Source organism: Hippopotamus amphibius, chromosome 7 (genome assembly GCF_030028045.1).
Source record: "Hippopotamus amphibius kiboko isolate mHipAmp2 chromosome 7, mHipAmp2.hap2, whole genome shotgun sequence".
NCBI classification, from domain to species: Eukaryota; Metazoa; Chordata; class Mammalia; order Artiodactyla; family Hippopotamidae; genus Hippopotamus; species Hippopotamus amphibius.
The window spans coordinates 6,382,145-6,396,842 of record NC_080192.1 but is presented as its reverse complement, the minus strand read 5'-3'; the positions used below and the strand labels follow the sequence as shown (position 1 = coordinate 6,396,842).

At 50.9% G+C, this 14,698-nt stretch overlaps 1 protein-coding gene and 1 long non-coding RNA gene across 6 annotated transcripts in view; one reads left to right on the top strand and one right to left on the bottom strand.

Moving 5' to 3' along the window:
- Positions 1-264: 264 nt before the first annotated feature.
- On the top strand, positions 265-8,019 carry LOC130856656 (uncharacterized). The gene is made up of 3 exons (XR_009054643.1): positions 265-811; positions 964-1,052; positions 7,115-8,019. It is a non-coding gene; the product is annotated as an uncharacterized LOC130856656 (long non-coding RNA).
- Positions 8,020-11,653: 3,634 nt separating this feature from the next.
- Positions 11,654-14,698, bottom strand: part of PACSIN2 (protein kinase C and casein kinase substrate in neurons 2) — a 130,885-nt gene continuing 127,840 nt past the window's right edge. For 4 of the 5 annotated variants that reach the window (XM_057741334.1, XM_057741335.1, XM_057741336.1 and 1 more), the window contains exon 11: positions 11,657-13,496. In XM_057741334.1, coding sequence (XP_057597317.1) covers positions 13,384-13,496 — 113 coding nt within the window. In that variant the 3' untranslated portion in view covers positions 11,657-13,383. Of the gene's footprint in view, positions 13,497-14,698 lie in introns of all 5 variants that reach the window. The other variant, XM_057741337.1, reaches the window with a different exon arrangement.

Here is a 14,698-nt window from a genome sequence, read left to right as displayed (position 1 = left end):
CACGCGCCGCTTTCCCCTGGGGCGCTCGCCTAGCTGTGCGGCTGACTCCGAGCCGCTGACTCCGCCCCCCAGGCCCCGCCCCGGCGCTGCACGCGCATGCGTAGGAGCCTGGACCCACCCCCCCCGCCACCGTTGGCCCCGGGCAGTGCGTGGAGAAGCCCGGGCGAGTTCGGGTTCGTGCTCCCGCGCACGGCCGTCTGAGCCTCCGCAGCTTCGACTGGCGTGGTCAGCGCTTCGGCGGACGGCCTGTTTCCTCGGCCTAGGTCTTCTCACCTCCTGCCCGTGTGGGCGGAAGAACCTGTCACTGCAAGTGGCAGAGGAGGGAACTTGCCGGGCAAGGGCCTCCCAGCCGTTTCCCGGAGGACTCAGCCCAGGCGCCGGATTTTCGCTAGTCGCCTTCCTTTTTCTTTTCTTTCCTTTCTTTTTTTTTTTTTTTTTTTTTTTTTTTTTTTTGCCCTAAGCTAGAGCTGAGCCCTGGGTGGGACGCGTCCTGGGTGGGTTTTCTTAAAGTATCAGTTTGGGTTAGGGCAGCGAGAGAGAGCAGTTCTCCTGGGGCGGAAGGCGGATGTGAGGAGGACAGCCGAGCAGGGGAGCGGGCCTCCTCCGTTCCCCCGGCGGCCGGCACCGGCTGGAGGCTGTAAACGCGGGGGGAGAGAGGAGCCCTTGTGCGTTAGTGGGTGTGGAGCCGCTAGGTGAGGGTCGCCTGAGGTTCCGCGGGTCAGGGGAAGGGTTCCAGGGTTCGGAGTCAAGTGCGACACCGGCCTGGCTCCAAGCCCAGCCCAGCCAGCTCCTTCCCAGGTCGGCGACCTTGGTGAGTCCCTGCTTTGAAGCTGGGTTTGCGCCTCGGTACTGTGGGGTGGGCAGCACAGGAGGGCGGCGTCCCGCTGAAGCCCTGGGAAAGCCTGTGGTAGGGGTCTTCCTGCTTTTAGAGGCGACGAGTGTTCACTCCGCCTGCCTGGTTAGATGCCCTCGGGGAAGTTGGAAGCTGGCAGGGCTGGAACGGTTCCAAGGCACGGGAGTGTATTACCTTCTGGAACGGAGTTACTTTTACAGTAAGTTATGTACCTACCCCTGGACTTTGTGTCCCTAGGTACTGGTTTGACCCTACGCAGAACGCCTGGCGTATTTACGGTCTTTATGAAGTCCTATGCTTTCTGATGGGAATGGGAACGATGGTCCCAGTTACTATTTGGAGTTGAAATCTTCTTACCAAGTTATATGTCCAGATTCAGAGTGTTGTCTACTCCCGTCTCCAGTATAGAAATCCCTGAGGAGAAGAAAAAAAGTGTAATGAAGTGTAGCCAGTATCTACACTAATTGGGGCATAAGGAGACAAAAAAAATACCGTCTGTGCACCCGTCATTGCCTTTTCTCTCATCTGCTTAAGCATTCTTCATAGAACTTACTACCGCCTAATGCCGTAATATGTAATACTCCCCTTAATTGAGTAAATTTTTTGAGATCAGTTGTATGGTGTCTGCCTCTTATGCCCAGCACCTAGCACAAAGGCCGAGACATAATATGCATTGTGTAAGGATGTGTGGAATGGGCTTAGGATGTAGAAAGCTGCAAAGAACGTCACTCCTAACATAATAATGAGAAAAGACTGGATAACCTTTAAAATCATAACTTCTCAGGACTTCCCTGGTGGTCCGGTGTGTAAGACTCCGAGCTCCCAATGCAGGGGGCCCTGGTTCCATCCCTGATTGGGGAACTAGATCCTGCATGCCTCAACAAAGATCCTGCATGCCACAACTAAGACCCAGTGCAGCCAAATAAATAAATATCAAAAATAAAATAAGGGCTTCCCTGGTGGCACAGTGTTTAGGAATCTGCCTGCCAATGCAGGGGACACGGGTTCAAACTCTGGTCTGGGAAGATCCCATGTGTGCGGAGCAGCTAAGCCTGTGCACCGCAACTACTGAGCCTGAGCTCTAGAGCCCGCGAACCACAACTGTTGAGCCCATGCACAGCAACTACTGAAGCCTGTGCACCTAGAGCCGGTGGTCTGCAACAAGAGAAGCCACTGCACTGAGAAGCCCGCGCACCACAATGAAGAGTAGGCCCCACTCGCCACAACTACAGAAAGCCCGTGTGCAGCAATGAAGACCCAATGCAGCCAATAAATAAAAAATAAATAAATTTTTAAAGTAAATAAATTTTTAAAATAAATAAAATGTTAAAAAATAATAAAATAAAACCATAACATCTCTTAAGCCCATCAGAGAGCTGAGGTTGCAAAGCAACCAAGTAAACTAAATTCCAAAGAGAGATGAGCCTCTCCAAAGATGAATGGAACAAAGAACTCTCACCTTTGGCATAGCACAGGGGAAAGAGGTGGCTGCCATACAAGTGGGTAAGAGGAAATCAGTTAAAATTTTAATGAATTCTTAGAGGCCAAGCACGGGCTTGCATGTCAGCTTGGAATAGCTAGGGGCCTCAGAAACAGAGTTTACGTTCATTCACAAACTCTTTTCCATAAACCTCCATCAGAAATTTGTTTTCATCAGAAAGACAGAGACCAGAGAGAAACCCCTTCGTAGGGCAGGCATCCAACTTTTGGGAGATGGGTACAAAACCCCACCCACTTCCCTTTTCTCCTAGAAAGCAAAAGCAGCAAATTCACTCTCCCTCAGGCTACAGGCAAAGATCCATTGCTGCCAGGAGTAGAAGCAAAATCTGGTAATAGCAAATCCTAAACGGGATAGGAAATGCCCTTGCTCTCAGAAGAGGATAAGCAGAAATTCATTGCTTCAGATCTGACAATAATAGAACACAGGAGAGCTTTGAAAGACAGGCCCAGCCATCAGGCAGGTCCACATTGCTTTCTGGGTACTGTCTTTGCTATCTATCTTTTATGAAGATATCCTGATGTGGCTATCGCCAAGTGAAACAACATTTAGTTTATTTAGTTCGTTCAGTTGAACAGGAGCTTGCTGAAAGCCAAATGTCACTCCAGGAAAAACTAGACGTGCTTAGACAGTTGTGATGAATCACAAAGTGAGAATAAACACAGAACTTGTCCTTGCCCCAGTGGACTTTAGTTAGTGCTGAAAACAAATTGCTGACTTAAAAAAAAAGAAAAAAGAAAAAAGCACAATGTAAGAGCTGTGAGTTGAGTATATTCAGTGTCTTACTGAGGACTATAGCCTGGGAGACATCCTTTCAGATAGCTTCGAGATACAGTTCCAAAGAGGTATGGGGGGAGACAGGATATGTATGAAATTTTTTTGTCTGCGTGGGTCTTTGTTGCTGTGCGTGTGGGCTTTCTCTAGTTGCTGGGAGCAGGGGCTACACTTCATTGTGGTGCGCAGGCTTCTCATTATGGTGGCTTCTCTTGTTGCAGAGCACGGGCTCTAGGTATGCTCGGGCTTCAGTAATTGCTGAGTGATTTTTTTTTTTTTGGCTGGGGGAAAAACATGTAGTTGAACGTCAAAAGATTACTGCAAATCACACAGAACAGACATCTCAAGTTAATGATTTTAGTGCTTTTCTGTGTATGGGAAGATACAAGAATCTGGGGTTGTTGAAATTTGTCCTTAGAGGCCAGTATCCAAAGCACAGAATGTGAGACTTACCTGGTGGCACAGTGGTTAAGAATCCGTGTGCCAATGCAGGAGACACGGGTTTGAGCCCTGGTCCACAAAGATCCCACATGCCATGAAGCAACTAAGCCCATGCGCCACAACTACTGAGCCCACGTGCTGCAACTACTGAAGCGCACGAGCCTAGAACCCATGCTCCGCAAGAAGAGAAGTCATTGCAATGAGAAGCCCGTGTGCTGGAACGAAGAGTAGCCCCCACTCACCACAACTAGAGAAAGCCTGTGCACAGCAATGAAGACCCAATGCAGCCAATAAATAAATACATATATTTTCAAAAATACAACCCCCCCCACAAAAAAAGCACAAAATGCTTCCTGTTTTCTTCCATCCTGAATTCCCCTCAGGTGCACTGTCAATGGGTGACTGCAATGGCTGTTGGCTTGATCCTTGTAGAACTAGAATGGCAGGCAACATGTTTTTTCTTAAAAAGTGAACACTATCTCTTAGAGATGCCATCTCTGTATAGGTCAGATACTTTTGAAAATGAGCTCATGGAATCATAAGCAACCTTATCTGATTTTTTTTTGATATTTATTTATTTGGCTGTGCTGGGATCTTCATTGCTGCGTGTGGAGTCTTTTAATTGTGGCATGTGGGCTTCTTAGTTGTGGCATGCATGTGGGATCTAGTTCCCTGACCAGGATTGAACCCAGGCCCCCTGCATGGGGAGAATGGAGTCTCACCCACTGGACCAGCAGGGAATTCCCAGCCTTATCTGATTTCCACCAACCCCTGTGTGCTCAGGCACTGCACTTGTTACTGAACTGAACTTGGGTCCGCTTGCCAGCTGCACAACAAAGCCAGTTTGCTGACACTGGGTGTAGTGAAGGAAAGCACAGCGTTTACTGCAGACATCAAGCAAGGAGAATGGGCAGCTCATGCTGAAAGACCCAAACTCCTCTATGGCTTTCAGGGAATGGGTTTTAAAGGCAACATTGGGGTGAGGGTTTCAGCTTGTGGGCTTTCTTCTGATTGGTTGGTGGTGAGTTAACAGGGTGATGTTTCAGGAACCTTTTGGTTCCAACCAGTCTGGGGTCAACGTGCTTGGGATCCGTGTGTAGACAACATCCTCCACCTAGGTGGGGGTCTTAGTTTCTGCAGAACAACTCAAAGATATGCATCAGATTGCATCAGATATGCATCCTCTATATACGAGGAGGAGCTAGGACCCTGTTTTATCAATGAACTAGTTTCTTGACTACTTTTCCTTTGTTTCTGCATTCCTTCTCTTCCTTAATTAGTAACTGCTTGAGTCTGGTCTTTGGGACTCAGGGACGTCCTGGGAGACTAAAGCCATTTTTCACAAACAAGAAACAGGGAGCACAGAGGGGCTTTTGTACCCGGAAGGGCGCTGCAGGGTCCTGCTTGGTTTCACAATTTTGGAAATTCACAAATTCCCCCCCACCATTTTTTTTGGCCACACCACATGGCTTTCGGGATCTCAGTGCCCTGACCAGGGATCAAGCCTGTGCCCCCTGAAGTGGAAGTGCAGAGTCCTGCTACTGGACCGCCAGGGAATTCCCCTTGACTGATTTTTTAAAAATAGAAATTTAATTAAAATACATTTTATTGTAATTTCTATTATTACAAGTGACTGGAAAGGAAATACTTGGTCCCTTCCCCAGCTTTTTATTTTTTTAATAAAATATACCTCCCCACTAAAAAAAAAAAATAGAAATTTAAACTGATGCCATTACCTCCTTTAATGGGATAAAAGACTTGGAATCCTCATTACTGCAATATTTACAACATTACAATATTATAAAAAATAATTGGAAAGTGCAACAAAAACTTATGTTTACACAAAACCTGTACTGGAGTGTTTATGACACATTTATTTGCAATCAAAAATTAGAAACAACCCAAATATCCTTCAACTGGATTAACAAACCATGGTAAAGTCATTCAATGGAAACTACCCACAATAAGCAGGAACAAAGCACTGATCCAGGAAACCATGTGGATGGATCTCAGGTGAATTTTGTGAAGGGAAAGATAAGACAGTCTCAGAAGGCTACATATTGTATGATTCCATTCATATGACATTTTGGAAAAGGCAAAACTATGGAAACAAGACAGATTAGTGGTTTCCAGGGGCTGCAAATACAAGGAGGGGTTGATTACAGAGGAACAGGGAAAAATTTGGGGGCTGAGGGGACAGTTTCATATCTTTCTAAAAACATTTTATTTATTTACTTTTGGCTGCATTGGTTCTTTGTTGCTGCGCACGGCTTTCTCTAGTTGTGGCAAGCAGTGGCTAGTCTTCATTGTGGTGTGGGGGCTTCTCATTGCGGTGACTTCTCTTATTGCAGAGCATGGGCTCTAGGCACACAGGCTTAGTTGCACCGCGGCATGTGGGATCTTCCCGGACCAGGGCTCGAACCCATGTCCCCTGCATTGGCAGGCAGATTCTTAACCACTGCACTACCAGGGAAGTCCCAGTTCTGTATCTTGATTGTGGTGATAGTTACATGACTTACATGCATTTGTCAAATTATCTACTAAACAGGGTACATTTTTACTGTGTGTAAATTATACCTTAAAAATTAGAAATAGAGACACAGATGTGGAGAACAAAAATATGGACACCAAATGGAGAAAGCAGAGAGGGTTCGGGGGAATGAATTGGGAGATTGGGATACCACATTGTACACTCTAAATATATGCTGTTTATTGTCTGTTAACTGTATCTCAATAAAAGTTCTTAAAAAAAAAAGAAATGGGTGACAAAGAAATGCTCAGCAAAATGAGGCATAACACATGGGATATCATGTATTATATAATACATGAGATGTTAATGGCATTAAACATTTGTAGTGGAAGCATATTTAGGGACGTGAGAAAATGCTCACGATCAAATATCAAGAGAATGAAGCAGGGTACCAAACTACATTTAGGATATGATCCCAATGTTGTTAAACACACACACGAATAATAAGGACAGTGAAATAGGTGCACATGTGTGTGTACAGAAAAAAGACCAGAAAAAATGCACCAGAATATCAGCAGTACTACCTCTGGATGTTGGGACTTTAATGTTTTTCTGAATACTTTTGCTTAGTTTCCAAACTTTCACCTGCACCTTTGTCCCTTTTACAGTTACAGAGACGTCATTAACACTGTTATTTGAAAACATAGAGGGCAAGAGCAGCCCGGCTGTCTTGACTGGGAAGTGGCCAATGAGCTGCGGGTAGTTGGCCTACAGTCAGTTTCACCTTGTGGATCGGACACCATCGGACTCCCGACTGTTTGTTCTCAGACCCCTTGGCCAGGCACTCAGGTTTCTGGCCTTCGGCTGCTATGCCGCATGTCAGGGCTTTAGCCCATTGACGGCTGGAGTTAGTTATCCTTTCCTCAGAGAGTGATGTTATTGATGCAGTTCATTTGTTCATCTGTTCTTTCATTCATTCATCTCCTAGCCTTTTCCACAGAGGATTTGAAGAGGTCTAAAACAGTGCAACCTGAGTTTTATTGGATGGTCTGAAATTGACTTCATTGTTTCTTTTCAGTTTGGCTCCACAAGCACTGGGGCTAGAGAGAAGATGAAGGCCCAGTCCCTGCACCAATGAGCTTGCTGTCGAAGCAGGAAGAGGTGCCTGCAGTGGCCATGCGGTGCTCCAGAGCACGGAGGAGGGCTTTTCAGGTCCAGCGGCTCGGAAATGGGGTAACTCCCATCCTGGCAGGTATGTTAATGAGTGCCACTGGGGGCAGGCGCGTCCTCGCCCTCTGAGGCAGGCGCCCTCATCGTCCAACAGCACAGCCTAGTGGGCAGGGATGGCACTGCACTACCCATGTCTGACTGTAGCTTGGTTGTGTGGTCACTGTTGCACCTTGGGCAAGTTACCTAACCTCTCTGTGCCTCAGGTTCTTCACCTATAGAAATAGGTATAATAATATTTACCTAGTTCGTAGGGCTGCTTTGTTAAATGTTAATAAATGTTGAAGAGTTCAGAACAGGGACTAGCACAGAGTGAGATACAAATGTTCACTATTATTGCCATCTTATAGGTGAGCAAACCAAGGCTCAGAGAAATGAAGTAGTTTGCTCAAGGTAGCATAGCTAATTAAGGTCCCACAATCGGAGCCAAGTTTGAGTGCGGGGACTATGGCCTCACAGCTCGTGCTCGTAACCACTGGCTTTGTTTTTACACCTTTGTAAGACTATTGTTAAGTTTCAGAGGAGAAAAAAATATTTTGTCAGATTTTGGTGTGGAAAACCCAGGTAGCTTATGTACAGTTTCCTATATGGATGAATATGTGGCTTGGAGGAAGCATGCGTGCCCAGCCTCTGGCTGGGGAGGACCCAGAGTCTCCATCTGGGGTCCGCATACGTTGGTTCTTATCAGCTGGAGTTGGGATGGAATGTGGGGGTGAGGCCACTTTCATAACAAGGCGCCCCGTATTTGTGTGTTTTAACAAGCACTTTCATGCTCTTGGACCCAAATGATAATGAAAAAGAAAAGACAGGAACCGCTTCTCCATTTTCCAGATGCGGAAACCGAGGGTCAGGGATATGAAAGGACTTGCCCGAGGACACAAGGTGCCCATCTGACCCTGGTGGGCACCTCTCCCTCCACTACCTGGCTGCCATCCAACCCTCCCTGCCCTTTGCCAGGGATGGCAGGTCACGTTGGCCTGTGTCCCTTGCTCCCTGGCCTCTCTTTGTCCATACTGTCCCCACCTCCTTGGCCCAGACTGTGGGCCCCCAGAGCTGGGTTAGGAGCATCTGCTGGTCGTGTGAACAAGTCGAGGAGCCCACCAAGGAACCACTGGCACTTTGGGCAGCTCAGAGTGTGGTCCTGAGTCAGCATCACCTGGGGACACGTTAGATGTGCAAACCCTGGGCCTCCCCCCACCTGGTGACTCAGAAACTCTGGAATGTTGCCCAGCAAGCTGGATTCTAACCAGCCCTCTAGATGTTTGAGAACCAGCGGTTTAGACAGCAGCGCCTGCTGTTTGGAGTTGGGCACAGGAGTTCAAACCCCTCCTCTGCCCCTGAGTGCTGTGTGGCCTGATGCAGGTCACTCGGGCGCTCTCGCTGTTTCCTCATCTATAAAACGGTGCCCGTGCACTGTGAGGAGGTTTCTACGGCCCTTTGCAGGGAAAGGGGCTGGCATGTGACTGATTCATGTTTAGCCCAAGGGTGGTTGGAGGCAGGCTGAGAAGCTGCCTGTCCCTCGAGAGTGCCGGGGTCAGCCCGGCTCCTCTGACCCTGTGCTTGGCAGTGGCCCTGCCTGGTGGGATGAGCCCCATACTTCAACCCGGGGCCTGTCCTCCCTCGGGCAGTGCAGCTGCTTCCATCCCAGGCCCAGGCCTCTCCACCAGGGGGCGCCAGGTGTGTCCACCCAGGTGCTATGGCTCAGCCCTTCTGCTCGCTCCCTCCAGAGACCACAGAGATCCAGCCTGCAGTCGGCCGGCCAGTCTCAGGGAGAACTAAGGCCCGGAGAGGAGCTCACAGCTCCTGCAGGTGCCTGGGGAAGGGGCTGGGGAGGGGGCGTGGAGGGGGCAGCTGCCACCCTGGAGAGAGCTGGGGCTGTGAGAAGGGGCGGGGGGACGAGAGGTAGTTTCCAGGACACCTTCAGAGCAGGGCCCCAGCTCAGAGAAGCTCAGGCACGTGCTCGGGCTTCAGGTCCCATGGGGTGGAGGTCCCCTGCGTGTGCCTGCAGTCCAGCCTGACCTCCACCTGGGCAGGGATGCTTCCCACTGGAAGTGGGGGAAACAGCTTAAGGATCCCACAGTACTCCACCCCTTAGGATCTTGGAGCTGGGTTGGGAGGCCCTGTGTGTGCAAATTTCCTGAGACTTGTAGGCTGACCTCCAGCCAGAATCTACCACGCACACTCAGGAAGCCATCCTGCCCCCTCCTCTCTGGTCACTCCCGGCCAGTATCAGAGTGACTTGGTCCCTCCCTGACCTCTGGAGTTCCCTGAAGGCAAACATGGGCCCTTGTTCATGTCCGTCTTGGCACCACCGAGTCTTGCGCACAGTAGGTGCTCAAGAAATGCTTGGTGAATGAATACAACCCAGGAACAGAAAGTAGGGACCTGGCTCAGCGCCCCCAGCCACTTCCTCTGTGACCGCAGGCACATCCCTCCTGACCCTCACTTGCCCTTGGTTTCCCCATGAACAAGGAGGGGGGCCCTCCCAGCCTCCCTCACCCCTACACTCAGGGGTTGTGAGTGGTCCCCTCCAAGCCTGCCCCGAGTACCTCAGGCCTTGGCACAGGCCAGAGCCACAGGCCACCCAGAGAAGGCCAGGCCAAGCAAGGGACGAGGCCTTGCCTGTGTTTAGGTGGATCAGGGCCCTGTCCTCCACCTGCAGGGACTTCAGAAGACCCAGCGTTTTAGCTCGTACTGTACAGCATCAGATCCCTGCCCGGGTCACGAGGCCAGAGGTCGCTTGCCCTCTGGGCATTATTGGGGGGCTTGGAGAGGATGAAATACTCCCCTCACCCCTGAGGGAACTGGGGTGGGCTGCTGAGGGCCCCAGGAACCCCTGAGGGTAGTGTGGATGCAGCAGTGACCCAGGGGGAGAAGGGGCAGCTGGGCGTGGGCAGTGGCTGTGGGGGTGGGGAAGGATAGAGAGGCAAAGAGAGGCAAAGAGGACTTAGTGGCCCAGCACGGGAGGTGAGGGAGGTGCAGCCAAGGATGCCACAGGTCCTGACAGGGACCAGGAGGGTGAGGTGTCACCCATAATTGTGGTAAAAGTTATCACCCCCTGAGCACCTGTGACCTTTCACCCTTTAACCCTCCAACCGGGGAGGCAGGTATCACTCTGGCCTGGAGGAAATGAGGCCTAGGAGTGGGTCAAGGTTTCCAAGCTCACCCTGAGGGCCAGGACAGGAGAGGGCAGGTGGGCAGTGAGGTCCCTTCACAATTCCGTGCAGGAGCTCTGAGGATAACAGGAAGCTGAGAAAAGGGCCTCGCCGAACAGAGGTTGTTTCACCCCGACTTTTGAGGGCTCCTCCTGCTCACCCACCTTGTTCCTTATCCACCAATGGAGGGAGCGAGGACGGGCTTGCCCTCAAGAACCCTGCAGACGTGGGTCTGAATCACGGTTCTGTCACAGGAGCTTGGGCAAGTCACTGGACTTGAGTTTCCAGACCTTCTGTGTCTTCTGCAAAATGGGGTGACTCCAGTCTCCCCCACGGGCTGGCATCACAGTACATGAGCTCTCCAAGGGCCCAGGACTGGCTGGCCCAGCAGGTCCAGGTCCGGCCACGGGACTGGGAGCCTGCTCGGACCCCTCCCTTCTGCCCTGACCCAACCTGTCTCTCTGAGGCAGCCTGGGGCAGGCGAGGAAGAAGCTGGTGACTGCCCTGGGCAGCGGGCAGCTGCAGTGGGCTCCAGCTCCTCCTCAGAAGTGAGAGCAGGGGCCCCGTCACCATCAGACCAGGTGGCAGATGACAGAGACTCATCCTTGGCCCTTAGTGAGCTGGGCGAAGGGACACTGCGGTGGCAGCTACCCCCTTGCTCCTCCTGCGCCACCGTGACGGCCTGGTGCCCAAATGGGGCACTTTCCGGCAGCCTGACCGAGGTCAGTGAGTCCGGCAGCCCTCACATTTCTCCTTTCTCACTGTGCCCCAGCCTCCTTTCAACTCAGGTCACCTCTGAGGGTGAGGATGGAAGACTCTTCAGGGATTTTACTTGGTGCCACAGAGCAGCGGGGACTCTTTGGGTGCGTCTGGCTCTTGGAACCTGTTTCTTCCTCTGTAAAATGGAAACAGGGAGACTCATCTCACAGCATGTTTGGAGATGGGCGTGTTCTTTGCAGATAACATAAGTAAAGAGGGCCTGAGGCCCAGGGTTCTCAGGTCTGCTCCTTCTATTTGGGCCTTGGGAAGCGGGTAGGGAGGTGCCAGCCTGCGGCCCACACTGGGGAGCCCAGGCCACACAGCCGCAGGTTTGGGGGAGAGAAGAACCGCAAGGGGCTCAGGTGCTTCAAATCCCCAAGTCTCGCTTGGCAGGGGCAGTGGGACAGGGACACGGCCCCCTGGGCAGTGGTCTTATGCCTGGGATCTTGCCTGGCTTCCGAGCTGGTACATAAATGCCAATGAAGACATGTCCAACAGCTGATGTGAGCACGAGGCATACGCACAGCACAGAGACTGTCACGCTCACGAGATCAACTGTTTATTGATTTTTTTCTAAAATACTATATATTTAAAGAAACTCCTAAACTGAAAAGACTTGACAATTTTTGGTACATCCGTAGCAAAGGAATGAGGATTTCTGCTGGTAAGTTTTCATGACAAACGGACACACATCCATTTTCCAAGCAAGACATCAGGCTCACTGGAAACACTGAATAAAATGCATAGCTTGAGATGGCGGCAGCCATTTCTCCAATGTCTGAGTTATACAAAATAAAGGTTTTCCCTCCCTCCCCTGCCCCGTGATTACAGTGTAGCTTCCCGCCCCGCACGCCTGCTCCCTGATGACGAAGGATGCCCAGAAGAGGCCCTTGTGCTGTGGGGTGAGACCCAGCTTTTGTTTGCTCATGAGGAATACAGATGACAGTGAGATCTGCAACTGCTGGAAGGACACGGGAGGTGTGTACAGTGTTCTGCTACGTCGAGGACTAAGGCTAGTTAGAAGTTGGGCCCACAGCTGGCCAGTGAGGACAGACTCCCCTACGGCGGGCTCCACTTCAGAGAGGCCCAGGGCCCGAGCCTGGAGGGTCCCAGCTGACCAGCCAGGCCTGTGCCCAAGTGCCACAGTCTTCAAGCAGTTTACAAATTAAACCCACTGTCAAAAGCTGTTGAATCTCATTAACACAGTAGACGAGCTCTTTAGATTCTCTGAATATCAAATAATATATACAGATATACACCAAGACATGACAGTCTAATATAGAGCATCTTAACTACAGATGCATTCACTTGAAAAGTTAGTCTTATTTTTTAACCTTTCAAATCACTGATAAAATTGTTAATTTGCAAGAGTAAAGTTTTAAGCACAGAGTGAAAAATAGTTTTTAAATATGGCGACTTTGGAGAGTACTATATAAGGTTATTTGCGAAACACATCTGGATGCCCCAAATGTGGAGAGCATTCACAACAGGAATCCAGCCATGTGTTCCCATCTTTCTACTGCAATCTCCTGTCTCAAACATCGTTGTTCAAAGGAGCTACCCGCTCTCGCAGCTTGCCCCAGGCAACGGCATGGCTGATTAACAGTACAACATGGAAATCGAGATCTTTCCTTCAGACTGGTGTCTATCAATCTACGCCACAATTTAAGTATAAATGAACAGAAGTACAGGTATATGAAAAAGTAACTGTACACAGCCTTTAAATTAAAAACCTCAAAGTCTTCACTCAGAAAATGGTATGTAAGTTTGTTCATTTAAGTTGCAGGTGATGGGACTCATCAGAGAAAGTAATCAGTGAAACAAGAATCAGTGGAACCCACCATGACCACTGACTTGGAGGAGAGGAGGAAAGACAAGGTCAAGAGTAGACAGATCCATGATAAGCCAGCGCACAGCGAGGGGGTGTGGGGAGGGGAGGGCCCGGCGATTTCTGTTGTACTGCATCTTCCTGTGCTCAGGTCTCTCCGCTGCGCTGTGGAAAGGGTGCCGAGTCCCAGGTACAATGACCAGCTTGTCTGCCTTCAAGAGACACCATGAAGCCAAGAGCAAAGGAACCATCATCTTTTGCAGGAAAAGGAGTGGATGCCCACACGGCGGGCTGGAGGCGCCGCTGTCCAGGGCCAGTGGCTAACAGAGCTCCTGGGACCTCCGCCTCCATCCCTCCGCCAGCCAGCCCACCAGCCCGTCACTGGATGGCCTCGACGTAATTTGCAGGGTACAGGCCAACCTGTCCGTTGTCCAAGCGTCCCTTGCACCAGCCCTGCTCATCTTCATCCTCTATCTTGGTCAGCTCGTCCCCTGAAAGACAAAAAGGGAGCATCTTGGTGACCACAGGGTCAAAGAGTCACCCTCATGTTTGAGCCCCCCCCCCCGCCCCGGGCCCATAGCAAACCTCTAACTTGGGTGCCAGGAGCCAGGCATTCTCCTGGGGGCAACATGGCCCGAGGGCCTGGCTCTTCCTCTACTAAGTTGCATCTGCGGTTTCATGTTTAGCCATGGGGGCCTCTGAGAGAGAGATCTAAAGACCCCCATCTCTCACACAATGACCCTAAAGCAAGCCGTTAGCAGCTGCCAGTGGGGCTCCCACAGAGACTGCAGAATCAAACTCTGCAGGACTTTTGCCTCCTAACTGTCCCAGGCCAGGTCAGGGGAATCCTTTCACAGGGTGCGTGCCACCTCCCTCACAGCCCTGTACTGCCATACTTCCTCCCCTGGGGCCCCGGCCCACCCGGTCTTCTTGTATTTCCTCAGCACTTGCTGCTGTGGTCTTGGTGCCTTCGTTTCATTTGTGTCACGACTGCAGGCTGTGGGAGGGGTGGGGACCCGTTATTCCATCCCCAGCACCTAGCTCAAAGCATTTGTCCTCTGACGTAAAGAAATCCCCCCCTCCCAACACACTGAGAGTGCTGGCATGGATCCGGAACCCCCTGTGGCTCTGTGTGAGTGCAGTTTGATTTATGTTCTGTTTATTCAAGCACGAAGGAACCTCTCCCTTGCGCCAAGGCCCTGGGTGGCGAAGGAGAAACAGAGATGAGAGAGGGACAGATGGAGCCCTGGTCCCTCAGGGCTGAGGCGGAGGGAGGTCCAGGCCTGGCGTTCTCCTGTGCGGGGCGGACACGCAGCCCAGACCTGGGGGTGGGAGGAGCTCTGGCTGTGAGCACCTGCAGAGGCGGCTGTGGGAACCAGCAGAAGACAGGCCAGTCGAGGTTCCGTCTTTATTGTTCCGTTTGCAGCTTTGTATTTCTCATTGGCGTTTTGGTCCATTTTTCAGGTTTAGTTGCATTTTCTTTCCTCAGGCAATTAAGCCTTGTTTAGCAACATTTCCCTGACTCCTTATTTTGTGTCTCAGTGGTACTGATCCAGATGCCTGCGGGGCCAGTACCTGGGGCCCCGGTGCTCCCAGGGCTGCTGGGAGACCTGGCAAAGGCCCGCTCCTGGGGCCTGCTTTGCTCAGCTGTGGGCCGGGGAAGGGGTGAGGACTAAGTGTTAAAACACGGAAG